The 18,853-nt window shown below is 47.8% G+C and overlaps 1 protein-coding gene across 3 annotated transcripts; it reads right to left on the minus strand.

The window, feature by feature from the left end:
• Window positions 1-419: 419 nt before the first annotated feature.
• Window positions 420-16,756, minus strand: Cmbl (carboxymethylenebutenolidase homolog). 3 transcript variants are annotated; one of them, XM_075975779.1, is made up of 7 exons: window positions 16,647-16,743; window positions 14,711-14,805; window positions 8,465-8,697; window positions 6,040-6,147; window positions 4,737-4,879; window positions 2,069-2,160; window positions 420-1,227 (listed from the first exon to the last, which is right to left on the minus strand). In XM_075975779.1, the coding sequence occupies exons 3-7, from the start codon at window positions 8,677-8,679 to the stop codon at window positions 1,048-1,050; spliced, it is 738 nt and encodes a 245-aa protein (XP_075831894.1). In that variant the 5' UTR covers window positions 8,680-8,697; window positions 14,711-14,805; window positions 16,647-16,743; the 3' UTR covers window positions 420-1,047. The 3 variants fall into 3 exon arrangements, with proteins under 3 accessions (XP_075831894.1, XP_075831897.1, XP_075831896.1); XM_075975782.1 differs by lacking the exon at window positions 14,711-14,805 and having other exon boundaries at window positions 16,647-16,756; XM_075975781.1 differs by lacking the exons at window positions 14,711-14,805; window positions 16,647-16,743 and adding an exon at window positions 9,218-9,271.
• Window positions 16,757-18,853: the final 2,097 nt, after the last annotated feature.

Consider the following 18,853-nt stretch of genomic DNA (forward strand, 5'->3'; position numbering starts at 1 on the left):
CACGAGACATTTTTGGCTGCTGTAGCATAATGCTTAAGCTTGGAAGGTCAAGGCCAGACCGGGTAACCTGGCATTCACTGTTTCAGTGGATCCCATGAAAAACAGAACATTGTTGACATCTGGAGCCTTGTTCCTTGCAGACTTAGACTATGAACTCTGCCCTCTACCTCCACCTATTTAATGGACACTTGCAGCCCAGTCTGGGACATAAAATACCAGTGCTTGAGGAAAGTATATGACACAACAGGATGCTAGTTAGTCTTACCATTTTCTGTCAAAAAGGCCTGCAAGATGGTTCAGGCTAAAAGTTGCTGCCTTGGATCCATGTGGTGGGAAGGCTGCCGTGCATTATCCTCTGACCTCTGCACGTAATGGCGCTTATACACAAGTGTTTGTTTAAAAGTGAAGCTAAAAATTCGTAAAGTTTAAAAACATCAGTTTATTAGGTTGAATAATTGGGCCTCTGGGAACGGAATCCACGCTGCTCACACTGTGCATATGGGAGGCATTGAGCTTCCCCAAAGCCCATAGCATCAGGGAGGGTTAACCCACCTAGTTGGTAACTCATCATCTTTCTGGCTTTGCACATGAATTGTTTTAACAGAGTTCCAATTAACAACATAAGGCCATGTCTGAAAACGTAGCTGCTCCTTGAGTGGACCCAGATTCCCCCTAATAACTACAGTTACACCATCATTTGAGTTCTTCAGGTACTGAGCATTTATTGAAAATTTCTATTGTGTCTGGCAGTGGTGGTGCACACTTTTAGTCCAAGCAATCGGGAGGCAGAGGCTGGCAGACCTCCGTGAGTTCGAGGCCAGCCTGGTCTACAAGATAAGGAAAGGCTCCAAAGCTACACAGAGAAACCCTGTCTCGAAAAACCAAAAGAAAAAAATTTTCTATTGCATATTAAATATTTTTTAGTTTCTTTTGTATTTGTGTTTCAGAAGAATTTGAAGATCCCTATATTTTATGTAAAGTAAGAAACCAGATGGCTAATTATTCCCAGGAAAATCTAAATGACAGCTGCCTTGTGCTTGAGTACTGTTACATGAACTTGTTGAACCACTCGATGAGGTTCCTCCTCGCCTCCTCAATGTAGGGCTTGTCGGCAGGGGAACAGTCTTCTCTCTTCCGATGCACAAAGCCATGAGTTTGCCCAGAAAATGTTTTAACTTGGTAATTAACTATGCAGTGTTTTTTCAGTTTCTGAGTCAGCACGGAGACCTAGTGCACAAAAAAAAAAGGTGAGATGATGTGACTTTAACCCTGAGCTGACACGCTTTGCACAGTAAACAGTTCCTAGCCTCTGTCAGAGGAGTTGCAGAGCAGGGTAAGGCTGGTGGCACACCAGTTAACAGAAGACCCAACAAATCAAAACTGGGCTTGATGGTGGACATTCTTATCCCTAGCAGAGAGGCAGGGGCAGCAGATCTCTGCCTGAGGCCGGTCGGGTCTCTGTCGTGAGACCTTAGTCTAAAAAGGATGGATGCATGTATGAAGCCTGCTGGGTGCTGTCTCCTACAGCATCAGGGCAGGCATTCAGTACAACTGCCCTACTGACAGTCTAGCATAGCAAAGCACAGTGAGACTATTGCTGGTTTCCATAGTGACCATGGGGTTGTTGGGAAGATGTTCTTTGTCCCAGTTATCAACATCATGAGACCTTATACAGGAGTAGCCTCAGCCAGGAAAAGAACCAAAGCTGGCCTTCCATGTGTTAACTTTCACACTAGAGTAAAATTAAACCAACTGATCTGAAGCTGAGGACTGTTGAAAGGAGTGGTTTACAAATTACTGCTTTAACTTAGACTTTCCTTATCAACCTCCTGGGCTTAATCTTGTTATCTATCTCGTATGGTAACCAGTGGGCTACTGTGGGGACTGTTCTTTCTCAGTGAATAGGTTGTGTCAGGAACATTTCCTTCAGCTCTTGCTCTGAACAGACCCAGTCTGGGCTCAAGTTCCAGTCTTTAGTAAGTTTTCGTCATTGGAAACAGTTACAATGATAAATGCGTTCTTTGGAACTTTTAAGTGTCAGGATACACTATGAAGGCTGCCCACTCACCTGCTCAAGTGGGATCACGGCATCATTTTCCGCAAAAATGAACAACGTCGGGTTCTTCAAATTATAAACATCTTCACTGTCTTTGATGATGCCTGAAAAGAGTTGAGGGAGATTGACTGCCACAGAAAGCTGCCTCGATTTGGTGTGGTGGCACATTGCCTTTAATCCCAGCAGAGGTAGGCGGATCTCTGAGTTTGAGGCCGCCTGGTCTACAGAGCAAGTGTCAGAACACAAAGAAGCCCTGTCTTTAAAAATACATCTATTTCCTTGCGGTGGGGGAGGTGGACATGTGTGTGTGTTCTGTGCATGTCCACATGGGTCTTGTGCACGTGTGTATGCGGTGTCGCTCTCCACCCTACTTTTTGCTACGGGGTCTCATTGACCTAGAGCTCAAAGGTTTCTCTAGACCAGTGGTGGGGGTGAGGGACCATCCCCCAGCAGATTTTTATGCAGCTGCCAGGGATCTGGACTTGGGTGTTTATGGCTATGCAGTCAGTACTCCCGGCCTTAACCATCTCCCCAGCCCTTGGTTTATTTCCACAGGAGCCTGACCTATGAACTGGGAAAGTACAGCTGACTAGCCAAACCTTGGTACTGTTCGTACTCTGCACCTTGTTCATCAGGAACCAAACTGCTGTGGGCTGCTTGGTATCCGAGGACAGCAATCTGAGAGGTGTCCCCTCTCGAGGTGGCTGTTACAATCGGTCATAATTTTCAAACCATTGCCCTAGAAGTTTCGATACAGGCCCCACTTGTTCTGGTTTCAATGAACTAGACAGTTTTATTCATAAGGACAACAGCCTTGGAGCAGGATATTAATCCAACAAGACCCCAATGCTCCTCAGGTCATTGGCATTCAGTGCTTATCCGTGTCTCAGCTCTTTAAAGGTTAAGTGCAAAGTATTGACTGCCAGGCCCAGGCAGCCCCCAGGTGTGTTTGCTTGGGGATAAAAGCACGTCCATGGACTGCTGGAAGACTGGGCAGGAAGTGGCTAGTCGGAGGACTCGCTGGCCACACAGCCTAAGGCCTGAGTTTGATCCCAGAACCCGCATAAAGTTGTCTGGCTTCCACAAAGGCGTTGCATGCAGGACCCAAAACACTGCACACAAACATGATCATGATTTTAAAAGGTGTGAGAGAAACAACTTCCTGCTTCCTGCCAGGGTGACAGCAAAGCTAAGCAGCACACAGCGTCTCTCTTCCCCATCACTCCTCTCCAGAAGGCAGCAAGCCACAGGAGGCTGGCCAAGCTCCCTGCCCAACTTGGGCTAAGCCACATCATGGGTCTGGACATTAGTGGATGTCTCGTGCCCAATTCCTGCCATAACCTTCCACTCACACAACAGCAATCAGCAGGTGGCGCCAGAGAGACATGCACCCAGAAGCAACCTTTCGATCCACCCATACACTTTTGGCCTGGTGTGTGAGGCCAACTGGTGACTTATTGAATTTGTTTTGTTGGTTGAGAATGGCTCTCACTATATAGCTCATACTGGGCAGAAATTTCCAATCCTGCTTCAGTTTCCCAAATACTGGATTACAAGTGTGTGTGCCGATGCCTGACTAGAGTTGCTTCTGTGTAAGGAAATATTTAGTGTTTGGTGCTAGTAGTGGATGAAGTGCCAAGTCGAGGAGCTCGTTTGCTCTATAGGAACTGTCTGTGCATGTGTAACTTCGAAATAGCAGTCATCTTCCATTATTTTTGACATATTTCAGTCTGGATGCTTTTAAATTGTGCGTTCGCTGCTGCTTCTGCCAACAGAGTTTTTATATCATGGTTAGAATAACTTGTTTTCTTTTGGCTAAAATGTAAAATTTGGAGTGGGAGAAATGGCTCAGCAGTTACTGGCTGCTCCTCCAGAGGACCCCAGATTCAATTCCTAGTACCCCATGGTGACTCACAACCATCTGTAACTATAGAGGTGATCAGACAACCTTCTGACCTCCGTGGGTACCCGGCACAAACATGGTGCACAGACATGTATGTAACATGCCAATACAAAATTTTTTAATTTGCTAATTTTAAAAAAAGTGAAGCCGGGGAGTGGTGGCACACACCTTTAATCCCAGCACTCAGGAGGCAGAGGCAGGTGAATCTCTGTGAGTTTGACGCCAGCCTGGTCTACAAGAGCTAGTTCCAGGACAGGGTCCAAAGCTACAGAGAAACCCTGCCTCAGAAAACCAAAAGAAAAAAAGAAGGTGGGTGAAAGTTGCAGTTTGTACTTTAAAGTGGACTTTGCTTTTGGTTGTGAGTGTGTGCGCGAGTACACACATTTGCATGTACTTGCATTTGCTGTTGCTGGGGTGCATAGGTGCACGTGTCTGTGGGAGTCAGAGGAACCCTGGATGTGTTCCTGGGAAGCCTTTCCAACTAGATTTTCAAGACAGGATCTAGGACTTACCAAGTAGGCTAGGCAAAGTGCCCAGTAAGCAAAAATATCACCTGTCTCTGCCTCCTTAACATAGGTTCTGGAGACCAAATTCAGGAACTCTTTTGCAGGACAAGAACTATACGGACTGGGCCACCTACCCAATTCTGTTTTCAGATCCAGAAAGCCACGCTAAGCTGGTTTACCTCACACCATTGTGCTTTGTACTGCAGCACATGGGAAAGGCCTGTCACTCAGCCTCCCTCCTTTCACAGAGTAAAATGCACTGGGCACTTACCATAAACAGACACCCCAGCCCTGACTTCCGGGTATCTCAGCATCACATGGTGCACAACGGCACCCCCCCAGCAGAAGCCTACAATGCCAATCTTCTGGGCGTGACACTTTTGTTTCAGATACCTCAGGACAGCCTCTACCTCTCTAGAACAGAAAGAAAAGGCATTGGAAAGAGAGGGCTGATTTAGGAACCTTCAGGGTTTTGGTGACCGGATTACCTGAAGTTTGGGGGTTTTTTGTTCGTTTGTTTGTTTGTTTTGTTTTGTTTTACTTGTTTAGTGGTGAGAACGAGAATTCCTAGAAAGAAGCTGACAGCCTGCTTAAAATAAGAGCGGAAGCAGCTGTGGAGAGTGGAAGGTCACAGGCCTAGAGCCTAATTACAACCTGTCCTGATTTCTTGCCCACCTCTGCTGGCTCTAAGGCCTGTAATTAGCAGATAAAGCTGAGCCTAGCATACTGATAAACAGATTAAAAAACCTTTGGAATGTATCAACTCAATAAAACCCTGTTCTCCACCAATCAAAGAGCTAAGAGTACTGTAAGATGGCATCTGGGTCCTACAGCTGAGATGTCTTTATTTCCACCAATGTATTTGGAAAGTGTCTTGATTTAGAACTTAAATTTGTTCTGTTACTATAAAACCTTAATGTCGCTGCTTCCTTAGTAAAATGAAAATTGGAGTAAACCAAATCTCTGGTTGCAAGTAGTCTGTGGCTTATACTTGACCAACCAGAGAAGAGCAGTCTCCTGGTCCGGATGATGGGTTTGCAGGATGCAGAACCAGTCATGACCTGGGGGGAGGGGGGCGGGGATGGGACAGGACGTGGTGCTCTCTGGGTTGCTGGGAGAGAGGCTATGGAAGACTGGGCTGCCTCTGAGGTGAGACCTTAAGGGTGAAGCCAGCACACAGGAAGTGAGGCTGAACAGCCAGGGAAGATACCTTTAAGCTATGGGCCAATTGCTACTTTAGCCCCGAGCTGATTTCCTTGGTTTTCTATAAACAATCGTTCTTGAGCTGCTGATCCACTTGGGATGAGTGTCCTGATATCTGCAAACAAGCACCCATGTGGACGCCCAACTTTGAACTCATCCCTTGTAAGGTTGGTGAGCAGCTATGCTTGCTGGGGCAGTGGGGCCGGGAGTGCGTATCAGCCTCCATCCACAGCTCATTGAGTCCCGGAGCCCAACTCTTTTGTTGTGCTGTTGGAAGGACTTGTCAAGGGCCAAAGACGACCTATCCCACAGGGAGGGAGGGAGGAAGTCTGGTGAAGCCCAGCTCCTCCTCAAGCCTGTTGATAACATACCGATTGACTTCTCTGGCATTTCTTGATTTTATCCACTCAGGGAAGGTGGACCAGTCAGCAGCTGGGTCCCATGGTTCTCGCCCCACAAAGAAGTCTGGGACAATGGTTCTGTAAAATACAGACATGAATAAGCCTTTGATCACGTCGACTCAATGTTTGTCCAGGCTTATTAAGGTAGCCTTAATTAGTGCCCTGGTAGGCTGCCAATCCCAGGCAGAGGGAAGAAAAGACCTCGGCCATGAAGGCCGCCCTTAAGTACATCAAAGGTCATCTGGAGCCAGGTCAGGTTGCCTCAGACTCCACAGCCGCAGGTACTCAGGCTTCCAGCAGCTTGGGTGTGATCCTGCCCTAGCAAGTGAGCCAGCCACCATCGGGGACACTTCTCAAGAGGTATTCGGGTACAGAAGGAGACCTGGACTGGTGGGCAAGGGTATGTACCCTCAGACAGCCTTCCTTCCTCCATGTAGTTAGCTGTTCTTCTCAGACAGCCCAGGACTGTCCTGGCCTTGAACACTGGCTTGGGCCAAAGGTCATCCCTGAGAAATAGGACTAGTCACCATGATCAAGTAATGTGCCCCACCCCCACCCCGGCCTTGGCACAGGCTACCAGTTTCCTGCCCCAAGAATAAGGTCCACAGCAGGTTCTAGAACAGGCCAGAGAATAAGTAAACAAGCAAAGGGAAGACTAACAGAGGTTGCCCTCTGCCCTCTATCTACGCGCTGTGATAAGCACAAAGCTCACTCGTATACACATATATTCATCGTACACATGCACAAATCACAGAGAGGATCAAATGACTAAGGACTCGGCACGTAACGGGCACAGTTTGGAAACCAGGGATATTGGGATTGCACATTGGAGTCTGAGCCATTCTCCTAGAAGCCAACTCAGGATGGGTGGAGCCGGGGCCACAGTCTCCCAAAGTAAAGAGTTAGCTGTGGCTGTGATTCAAGGGACCAGCCCCTCTGCTGCACAGGTGGGCAGAGCACCAGGGCCTGGGCCAGAAAGGTCAGGTTCCCAGCTCAGTACCGCCTGTCCTATAGTGAGACCTTGGCAAATCACTGACCACTTTCTGCCCTCACATTCTTTATGATTTATTTGTGTGTGCAGGAATGCTTCTTTGTGTGTGTTATGTACATGCCTGCTGCCCGCAGAGGCCAGAAGAAGGTGTCAGATCCCCTGTGATAGTTACAGACACTTGTGAGCTGCCGTGTGTGTCCTCAGAACCAAACCTGAGTTTTCTATCAAGTCATCAAGGACTTTTAACCACTGAGCCATCTCTCCAGTCCCTAGCCTCACATTCTTGACCAAACAGACAGAAATGAGCACTGCCCAGCCCCAGATTGCTTGAGGGTGAGTAAGTAAGAGGGTCAGGACTTTGTAAACCCTAATCCCATTCAATCAGCTGCTTACAATTCACCCAGAGCAACTAAGAGCCTCTGTCTTCGTGACTGGACTTCCCAGTCTGCAAGATGGGGAAGGTGCTATCCCTCCCTCCTACCCAGGACGGCTGCAAGGGTTAGGGTCCCTGTCCACGTGGGCTTTGGAGGTTTATTTAGAGGCTTCCCCCTGGAAGCTGCCCACTCTCCTCAAGGTCGTCTCTTCATCCCTAGGTTGGTTTGTATCGAAGCTTAGTGGGGGTAAGAAGACCGGCTCACCCTGGACTTCCAACTTTCTGGGGACTATGAACTCAAGTTCCCAGAAAAGAAGCCACCTCACCTGTGCAAAAGGAGGTGCTAAAGTAGTAAACTGACTGGAGCTTCGCCACTGTGAGGAAACTGGGGTGCTGCAGGTCCAGAGTCCAGGACCCCTGGGTGTCTTCAGCCCTCCTCACCTACTCATCACCATCCTGGTCGGACCTAACACCCCTGTGACTGTCAGCTAAACCACCTTGGAATGTGTCACAGGGCAGTAGCATCCACCAACACAAGAGCTAAGCGCATCCTCAGCTATCACGTAACACCACAGGAGCAGGCTTTGCTAGAACTCACCTACCTGATATTTCCACACGTGTACTTTAGAAGTGCCTTGACCTGTGACTTTCTTTTGTTCTGAGTCACCTTCCAAGGAGACCTGTGAAACCCACCCTGAGGCTGAGGTGCTTGAGTGTGCACAGGTGTGCTGGCCTGTGCCTGGGTGGGTGGAACCCTTTGTGGGAACCCTCCGTACAGCATGTCTGTAGGGTCAGGTACCACTGAGGACCTGATGCCCAGGGATTCTGTTCAGAAGACTTGGCTCCATCAGGTCAGTGTTAAATTTCAAAGGATAGTTCCCAGTTCCCATGACTGAGATAAGGAAACAGATAATGTAAATGAGAATACAGCTCAGGCTGTGTTTGGCTTTTGGGTTTGTCTTTCTGAAGGGAACAAAGCAGACCACAGAGATTTACATGAATTGAAGCAAAGAACAGAACTTCATACGTACGTGTATCCATTTCCAGCAATCATGTCGGCCATATACCGGGTGTTGGGCAGCTGCCAGCCATATATATCCTGGACAACAATCACAGCTTTTCCTGTATCCTCGGGGGACTTGGTGATGTATGCCTTGATGTGCTCGACCTGAACTTCCTGGCCCATGCCACCATACTCTAGCTTGTGACCAATGTCACACGGACAGGGGTTAGCTTCGTTAGCCATTGGGGTCTTGATGTCAGGCTACAGAGGAAACAAAATATGCATCACATGCTGACTGGTACAGATCTAAAGATAATCTGTGCTAGATAAATTATCATCAAAATTACTAGGAAAACATCCTGTGTGACATTATTCTGAAATAACTTGGTGGTGTGTTGGCTGATGTTGACTGTGAATTTGACTGGATTAAGAGACACCTAGGGGTTTAGTGAACCTGCTATCTCCAGAGACAATTAGATCATGGTATTAGGACAGATTGGTCCCTTGATGGCTTTGTATCAGGACATACACAGGTGATGCCTTCATGAAGCATTGGCCAGGACAGTCTTTTCAAACAGATATGAACAAACTTCCCCTATAATAACTTTGGTATAAATCTCCACAAATATTTGATGTAAATGTTACAAGTGTGATGAAAGACAAAACTGGAAACATAACTCACTTGCTAAAGCACTCAGCTGAAGAAGGAAGCTTAGAAGAAATCCCACACTAACTCAGAACTGACAATAATAGAGGGTTATTTATTTAGGGGTAGACTCACAAATCAATATCCTCTGCTGGAACGGAAAACAGCAACTGAATCCCGCAGCCGGAAAAAGAGCCCAGATGCACTTTACATTGGCATAAATAGCATAAGAGGCCACGCCCAAGTGGGCAGGTAACTTAAAGGCTACTGGCTGTAGGATTTCCTATAGCACCATCTAGAGTGCATGGAACCCACAGTTAGATCCCTATCATAAACCAGGTGCACACCTGGAAACCAGCAAAGTCAGGCAAGCACGGGGAATAACCACTTAGGACAGACAGCCTGAACATGCCTGGTCCAGACCCTGAGCAGTTACCCTGGCTGGTAACTGGACCAGCATTTAGGAGGTAGTGGCGGAAGGATGAGAAGCTTAAGGTTATCCTCAGCTACATGGCAGACCATGCGAGAGAGACCATGTCTCAAAGCTAATTCGCTAAATATAACAAGAGCATAATAAAAACTCAAAGGGTTTAGAAATCAGCTACAATGGAAGCCGTACATACTTAGGCCAGTAAGTCAGTCCACTGCACTGTAGAGAACTGTCCAGTCCGCACTGCAAGTATTCAGGGGGACAGAGTGAAAATGAGTTCGGCCCCAATGAGACACACGAAATGAGGCCCCTTAGGCTGCTGTCACAAAATACAACAGTTCAAAACCAATGGCATGCCGGGCGGTAGTGGCGCACACCTTTAATCCCAGCACTCGGGAGGCAGAGGCAGGAGGATCTCTGTGAGTTCGCGGCCAGCCTGGACTACAAGAGCTAGTTCCAGGACAGGAACCAAAAAGCTACGGAGAAACCCTGTCTCGAAAAATTCAAAAAAAAAAAAAAAGCAATGGCATGGTCCTGAAGACTGAGGGACGAGAAGCCCATGGTAAAAGTGACAGTCACTCTGTTGTCTGTAGCAGGCACTCTTTCTGACCACAGACATCAGTTCCCTCCTGTGTCCTCACATGGTAGGAGCGGACAAACAGTTCTCTGGAGTCTCTTACGAGAGTGCTCATAAAATCCTAAGAGGAGCTGGGCCCCTGTGACCTTCTCCTCTCCCACAGGCTCCACCTCCTGATAAAGCCGTCTTCAGGATTACATTTCTGTGTAGTTACTTTGGAAGCACACGTACATTCAGATCTAACAAATTTTTCTAAGAGATAAACAACAGAAAAAACTGAGAACATTAAATCCTGAATCTTTAAAAAGTTCTAAACCAGGCTCATACACAGCCAAGATGTGAGTGATAGAAAAAGAGAGAGGGGGAGAGGAAGAGAGAGAGAAGGGGAAAGAGGGAGACAGAGGAATAAGCATGGACGGAAGCATGGGTGATGCTCAGAGGAGCAGTGGAAAGGAAGTCCAAAACAAATCTAAAAAATACAATGTAAAAGGTGTTCACACCTGAAGAATGTTCCCAAGGTTGTCTTGGGGCTCTCCATGCATGTATACTCATATACACCTGTACATCCAAACACACACACATGCACAAAGAAATAAAACATAAACCATCTGGAATTAGTGGTGATATTCCAGGGAACCAAGGAGGGGTAAAACACACAGGAGGGGACTGTGTCCCAAGGTCAACTGTGGGAGAGCAGAGTTGCTTCATTTGCTCACAGAACTACAGAGAGGTGAGAACAGGGTGGGGAGGACAACAGGACTATTCTAGACACCCCAAGCCTTGGTTGTCCACTAAGGTGTCAGGTGCACAGAAATGCACAGTGGGGTTCTGTAGGGTCAACCCAGAGGCCAACAAGACACAGCTGAGAAAACAAGTCACAGGGACCCCTCACTGCACAGCACAGAGCACATCCCAAGACTCGGAATCCAGGCAGAGGATGCAGAATTAGCCTCTCCCATGCACATGCAGGGGACATCTTTCCTAACATTGGACTAAGGCCTGATTTCTTAAATGAGACCTCAAAATCATACTATCATCAAGGAAAAAGATTAGCAAATTTCAGTTTACTTTAACTAACTGCTAAGGATTTTTAAAAAAAAGTGGGACTGGTGCTGTACAATGGTCTGTACCCTGTCACTTGTATTTTAAATAAACACTGATTGGCCAGTAGTCAGGCAGGAAGTAAAGGCGGGCCAACCAGTTAGGAAGTAGAGGTGGGGCAATGAGAATTCTTAAAGAGGGAAGTTTCAGTCTGCAGTCATCACCCAGACACAGAGCAAGCAAGATGTGACTGCCTCACTGAAAAAGGTACCAAGCCATGTGGCTAACACAGACAAGTGTTATGGGCTAATATAAGTTATAAGAGTTAATAAGAACCCCGAGCTACTGGGCCAATCAGTTTATAATTAATGTAGACCTCTGTGTGTTTATTTTGGTACTAAATAGCTATGGGGCCTTATGGGACAGAAACCTTGGTCAACAGACTGTAGAGATGATTCAGTGCCTAAAAGCCCTGACTGTTCTTGCAGAGGACCTGCGTTCAGTTCCTAGGATTCAGGTTAGGTGACCTGGAACTCCAATTCCAGGAGATCTGAGGCCCTCTGACCCTCGGGACATCAATATTCACACAGTGCACATAAACTTACGCAGGCACACACACACAGAGATAGTGAATCATTTTTTAAGGAATAAAACCAAGCCAGGGACACTTAACCCCAGCACTTGGAAGGCAGAGGCAGACAGATCTCTGTTAATCTGAGGCCAGCCTGGTCTATAGAGTGAGTTCCCAGTCAGGGCTACATATAGAGAAACATCTCAAAAACAAAACAACAAAACAAAAATAAAAAAATAAATAAAACTACAGAAAACTGAACATTAAGTAGATATGTAAAGATGTGAATGACTGGGGCTATGCTGGGTGAGGGAGGGTACTGTGGCAGCAGGGCAAGATCCTATCTTTCAGAGACAGATGAAGCTACCTGGGACTTGTTTCCCTGTGGGGTGGGTTAGGAGGGGAAATGGCCTCTGTTTCATCAGAATCTTCAGTGAGTTGTGAGTTCAAGGTTGCCCTAGTCTCTCTACTTAGATAGTACAAGTTTCCAAATGTTCACTATAGAGAAGACAATAAAGTTACTAAGAATTAATTAGGATGAATGACAAGATTAAAAGGCAAAGGGTGTGGTGATGCATACCTTTAATCCCAGCACTCAGGAGATACAAATGATCAGTGCTCTTGAGCATGAGGCCATATACACACACACACATGCACACACACACACACACACACACACACACACACATATATATATATATGTAAAGGTGCTGAGCAGTGGTGGTGCACACCTTTAATCCCAATACTCAGGAGGTAGAGGCAAGCGGATCTCTGTGAGTTCAAGGCTAGCCTGGTCTACAAGAACTAGTTACTAGTTCCAGGACAGCTGGGGCTGTTACACAGAGAAACCCTGTCTCGAAAACAACAAAAAAACTATTAAAAGACTCCATAAAAAGCCAGATATTTCATACAAGGACATGAAACAACATAGACTAGATGTGTGTCCTGTGTCCTAGAGAAAGTCACAGGGAGTGTGCACACACTACCTACCACACATTAGTGAAGAAGCAACATTGTTTTCGTTGTTGTTGATTTTTCAGACAGGGTTTCTCTGTGTAAAAGCTCTGGCTGTCCTGGGAACTTGCTTTGTAGACTAGGCTGGCCTTGAACTCATAGGGCAGATCTCAGTGAGTTCGAGGCCAGCCTGGTCTACATGCTGAGTTCTAGGACAAGCAGAGCTACATAATGAGACCCTGTTTCAAAAAACACAGATGCATAATAGAGTTGTGGGGAGGTAATACTGGCCTATATCTGTGGTTCTCAACCATCCTAATGAGTCAGGAAAGGACCACCCTATACACTGCTCTGGGCAGAGGAGGAATCTTCCAAACAAGACAGAAGTAAGCAAGCAAGCCAGCCTGGGTGAGAGACCCTATCTCAAAACAAAAGAAGAAAAAGAAGGAAGGAAGGAACTGGTTCCAGAAGCTGCTTTCTGACCTGTGCTCGGCTGTGAGGACCCAGGAGAGTCTAGCCTCTCCAAGGCCACTGGTAACGGGCTCTTTTGACTTGAGCTCCAATTACAAAAGGAATTTTTACATCCAGGAGTGCCAAGTTTTTTTTTTTTCCCCACAGAATGCGGTAGAGCCAACATAGGCCCAAGAATGCCATGTGTGGAAGGCTGGAGTCCTGCCCGCCTCTTTCACATGGTCTCAGCTCCCGAGCCCAGCCTGTGAGGCAGGAGCCAAGAGTACTCTGGACAGAGCAGGCAGCTTCTACCCGGTCTGGCCTGTTGGGGTCCAGGCTAAGAATCGGGAAGGTGTGCCTGACCCTCGGCAGCCCATGTTTTCTGGGTCTGTCTGCAGGAGTTTTGCTTTATCCGATGACACATTTTCTAAAAGACCGAGTTCAGGATAAAGTAAAGGCCTCAATCCCATACAGACATAAAAACTAGACTCACTCAGGGCCAGTGAGACTTGCTAGTCTCAAGAATCAAAGGATTTGCGTGGGGACAAACCACAGGACTCCAGGCTTCTGAGCTCAAGGGCAGCCCGACATACTTCTCAGTTTTATTACTAAAGTGAGAAAAACACAAGGTGACCTTTACAGTCAGCTTAAGCAAGATAATGCACCGGGCGCTACACCTTATCACCTGTGGTCCTGTGGTGAAAAGAGCCAGGAATATTCCCCCCACACCTTTGCCTTTACCACAGAGATACTGTGGAGTGCCAGGGCATTCCTTCACGTCCTTGCTTTCGGCTACATTCACTTCTTTTTTCTAGAAGGCCACCGTGTGTGAAGAACATTCTGCACTCTGCCCCATCCATAGTACACAGTAAGTTCTCACCTGGGGTGACGGGAAAGTGGGGGATGCTCTAACTGTCTGGAATGCATGCCCCCCATGAAGGTGGGATGAAGCTCACATGGATACAAGCTTTCTTCCCAAGGAAGGGAGGAAGGAGATTAATTGTGTAACAAGCAGGACGTAAGTTAGAAATTTATCAGTCTACCAGTTACCCATGACCTAGAATTGCAAAATGACTCAGATACACAGAATAGGGCTGGACTCCAAAGAGCCAGAGAGTGAGCCAAAGAGGAAGGACATTTTGCACTGAAGCAAGGCCTCTTCTGCACGGGAGCGGGAGGGTTCCTGTACCCCCCGTATAGGGATAGGCTCACTGACTGTGTGTTTGAGGACACACCCTTAGATCAGGCCCGTAGTTGCCACTGGCAGAGCCTCCAGAACTCAGGGAGCTCTTGGTGACACCAGAAAATATTAGGACATTCCTTATGGAGGACATTCTCTAGCTATAGCTACAGTGGCTAGCAGCACAAAGTGCTGGCTTCCCCGTAAACATTCACGGAAGGCACTGCAATCATATAAATCTCTTGCAGCAGGACATTTGTTGCCCCTGCAAGCCTGCCTCTCACAGGCAAATTCCTCTGTAAATTACCAGCCAAAAGACAAGGTGGGCTGGGTGTATCGCTCAGCTGGTGGGGTGCTTGTCTGGCAAGCACAGAGCCCTGGCTCCAATCCCCAGATCTCCCAAAATATAGTATGGTGGCACAAACCTGTAATCTGAGCACTTCGGGATGGAGAGCGAGAAGTTCGGGGTTGTCCTTTGCTACTTCGGGAACTTGAGGCCAGCCTAGGCTAGTGACCCTGTCTTTAAAAATAAAAACAAGTCACTTGTGATTTCGAATGCCAGTGGGATTTGCTGAAGGAGGCAAAGACAGGAGTTTGAGGCCAGCCTGGGCTACTCGTTTAGCTGGGCAGTTGTGGCACACACCTTTAATACCAGCATTCTGGAGGCAGGGGCAGGCAGATCTCTGTGAGTCTGAGGCCAGCCTACTCTACAGAGTGAGTTACAGGACAGCCAGGGCTATACAGAGAAACTCTGTCTTGAAAAGTGTGTGTGTGTGTGTGTGTGTGTGTGTGAGAGAGAGAGAGAGAGAGAGAGAGAGAGAGAGAGAGAGAGAGAGAGGAAAAAAACTCTCTGTTTTTTGTAGGTGTGATATGCAAATTTCAAGGGCTTCTTCAGCCCACCCAAGAGCTCATCCCTAAATCCCTCATCCCTCCAAGGGCTCCCTCATCCCTCCAAGGGCTCCCTCATTCCTCCAAGAGCTCCATCAGCCCCTCCAAGGGCTTCCCATGTCTCGTTTCTCACAGGCCCCTCTCTGGGGTCTTCCTTTACTAGATTACGTCTGCACGTTCTGACTTTGTTGAGCCAACTAGGACATCTGTCTCCTCTGTCATGACAAACACAAAACATGTTTATTTCTACACCTGCCTGGAGAAACCTTTTGTGGGAAACAGTCTTTTAGCAGCCGAACTCAGGATCACGTCCCCCCTGGAGTCAGACAGGTCAGTAAACCATGTCAGAATGTGAGCTTCCTGACTTCATAATATTTAAGGATGTGTGTAGATCCGAAGTCAGATCACACAACGAAGTTGTCCAAAAGAAATGGAAAAAAAAAAGTTCAGCAAACTGAAGGCACAAACAGGATTGCAAAAGCAATGTCGACAAGACCGGGCTCAGAATGCATTTGATTTTGTAGAAAGTTGCTGTTTAACAAGGAGGCCTTGGCAGTTTGCCAGGTCAAATGTAGAAACTCCACTGATCTTGATTTTGAGTCCTGCCCTAGGGAAGGCAGAGCCAACTCTTAACCTTAGGTGATTCCGCTGTCCCTCCTCCAAGTACTTAGCTTTCCTGACCGTGCCAGAGGTTTGCAAAAGGTCTACTGTTTGGATGGCAGTAGATAGAAAGCTAAGGTAAGAGGCACGTAGCAACCTCTTTAAACATGCCAATCACAGCCCTGCCTTTGGCCTGTTCTCTGACTGCTGCAGGCCCAGCAGGCTGTCCGGAGCGTGGACGTGTGCACGGGGCTCCTTTCTGACTCTCCTGTTTTAAATGGGCTCTGAAAACAACAGGTGGCCTTTTCTATCAACAAGTGGATATAAACTGCATCAGCCAGTCTCTGCAGCCTGGGCCAGACCCAGTGGCCATGCAGTGTAAACCGCACTGTCTGTCCTGGCAAGACTGACCCGCCATCTAGGATGTCGGATTCTCATATGACAGCACCTCTTTGCAGCACAGAAGATCTTCCAGACGTGGGTACTGATTTTGATGCAAAGGTGCTGTTTGTTCATGGTTCCATATTCACAAAAACCATACAATCAAAAGACCCAGCCTAAAAATAGTATTTAAGGGGAGGGAGAAAGTTTCCTTGGGAACACAAGTTGGTCTACAGGCTCTCAGCTGTTTTAAAAGCTAACATCTGAACACCTACATGAAAGTATACTCAGAAGTAAAGAGTGGCTGCCTAGGTCTGAATCAGGGTGTGGTCCCTGCCTTTTTGCAAGGACAAATATACTGTCATGAGAGTTCACTTTGGAAAGCGGACTTGGAAAGTGCCTCACCTCTACACCAGCAAAAGCCCTTTGCTTTAATGCATACCCACGCACAAGGTCCAGCAGGCTTGTTGGTCCCCAGCGACCTGCACCTACCTTGTCTGGTGGTGAAGAAAGAGGCAGGCAGCGGGAGACAGACACTCTGGAGCTAATTGCGAGGGGAGGGACATGCAGAGGGAGGGAGGAGCCTCGTCCAGCACGGGAAGTGGACGCGGTGACGGGCGGCCCGGTGACCTGTATTCCGGGGGAAAGTCCGAGCCAAGGGAGATGGGGAGGAGGAAGAGGAAGAGGAGACCTGAAATCGGGGGGTCTGCAGGGACCGCGAAAGGGGCTTGCTCTGGGATGGAGGCAAGAGGGCGGGGTGGGAAAAGAGGTGATAGGAGGAAAGCAAGGGCCTGAGGAGACAGGGAGGGGAGCCTGGGATGCTGCCCGGTGCCTGTCTGCTGGGACCTGTGCTTCTCGGTTGTCAATCACAATCAGGCTATGTCAAGGAATAAGCTACTATATTTGTGTACTTAACCCCCACGTCCACGTTCTCTTCATGTGACTCGGGTCACTGTCTAAGGAGGAAGGAAAGTAGTGAAAGAAAACCCCGAGAAAAGAAGATGGCGTGGGTAGCGGCTTCCTGTTGCCCCAACCTTCCCTCAACATCCCCAAGCAAAGGCAATGAAACTATGTTAATTTTCCTGTGCGGTGGTGAGGCGGCCCGCAGATTCGTGACCTTGCTCTGGGCAGCCCCGTCTTTAAGACAAGCTAGACCAACAAAAAGAGCCCCGAGAGCAGGTGTGTCTGTGCTAAGAGAGATGACTCAGCAGAGACCCCTGAGCTCCGTTCAACACCTCAGGTGGGACAGGATTGTTCCTCTGTTATGAACTGTCAAAAGCCAGCACAATGGAGGGAAGGGTGCCCTTCCTCAGTTTTCCACTAAATCAAATTTTTTTCTCCTCAGAAAGTGTGTGTGTGTATGAGAGGGAGATTTACTTGGGTTTGTTTGTTTTGTTTTCATTTTCTAACTTTGTGTGTGGATATTTTGCCTGCACGTGTGTCTGTGTGCCTGGTGCCCCTAGAGGCCAGAAGAGTGCAGTGGACCACCGGGACTGGAGTAACAGACAGTTGGGAGCCCTGTGTGAGTGCTCAGAACCAAGCCTGTGTTCTCTGGGAGAACCACAAGGGCTCTTGACTGCTGAGCCACCTTTCCAGCCTCTGTTTTTTTGTTTCTGAGACAGTCTCCCAGGTTGGCCTTGAATTTGCCCTGTAGCCTTTTCTGGCCTTGAACTCTTGATATTCCTGTGGAGGCCTCCCAAGTGCTGGACCGTGGTGTGTGTGTTACCACACAAACTATATGACTTTTCCCTCTTCTCTTTTCTTTAAAATCTCTCTCTCTCTCTCTCTCTCTCTCTCTCTCTCTCTCTCTCTCTCTCTCTCTGTGTGTGTGTGTGTGTGTGTGTGTGTGTGTGTGTGTTGCCTGCATGATGAATGAAATAAGGACACGACCACTCCGTGGTATGGTTGAGAAGGTTTTTATTGCAGATAAGAGGGAGAGTACATCCGGAGGCTCTTGGAAAAGTCCAGATTGGATACAGTGAGCAGAACAGACCGGGCCATGAGAGGAGAAAGAAGGGTGGTGACATAAGAATGGAGAGAAGAGAGGAGGAGCAAAGGAGAAGGGGCCAAGAAAGGAAAGAACCAACAGAATCCAGAGAGAGAATGTTGCTGAAATGGGAGGGTTCTATAGGAAAGAGAAGTTAGACAAGGGAGGGAAAGGGAGGAGATGGGAGGGAAGGGGAGGAGAGGGGATGGAAGAGGAGGGGATGAGAAGGCAGAGAAAGTCAAGTCCCTGGGCATGATAAAAAGAAAAGCTGAGAGGCATCATGGGTACTGAGTGAGCCTGGAGGCCTGTGTGGGCTTTGATATGCTAATAGGTACCACAGTTGGCCATTTGTCCCTAGTTTCTTGGGGACCTGACACATGTACATGTATGTATGTATGTATGTATGTGTATGCATGTGCACCATGTGGTTGCCTGATAGCCTTCAAGCCTCAAAGAGGACATGGATCCCTAGAACTGCACTTAGACTCGAGCTGTGAGCTACTCTGGGTGTGGGGAGCCAAACCTGGGTCCTCCGGAAGAGCAGCATATACCTACTGAGCCGCCTTCTGGCTCTTCGCTTTTCTTTCTTAAGAAAGAGAAGTAGAGACAGTATGTGAAGAAGAGGAAAGCAGGCCAGATGTGGAGGCGCAGGTCTTTAATGCCAGCATTTGGGAGGCAGAGGCAGGTGGATCTCTGTAAATTCGAGGCCAGC

This window comes from Microtus pennsylvanicus, chromosome 6, assembly GCF_037038515.1.
Source record: "Microtus pennsylvanicus isolate mMicPen1 chromosome 6, mMicPen1.hap1, whole genome shotgun sequence".
NCBI classification, from domain to species: domain Eukaryota; kingdom Metazoa; phylum Chordata; class Mammalia; order Rodentia; family Cricetidae; genus Microtus; species Microtus pennsylvanicus.

Coding starts and splice junctions, on each gene's coding strand:
- Cmbl (XM_075975782.1), bottom strand. CDS start 8,679: ATGGCTAACGAAGCTAACCCCTGTCCGTGTGACATTGGTCACAAGCTA. Junction 6,148..8,464: donor ATTGCTGGAAATGGATACAC/GTACGTATGAAG, acceptor TGTATTTTACAG/AACCATTGTCCCAGACTTCT. Junction 1,228..2,068: donor CCGTGATCCCACTTGAGCAG/GTGAGTGGGCAG, acceptor TTTGTGCACTAG/GTCTCCGTGCTGACTCAGAA.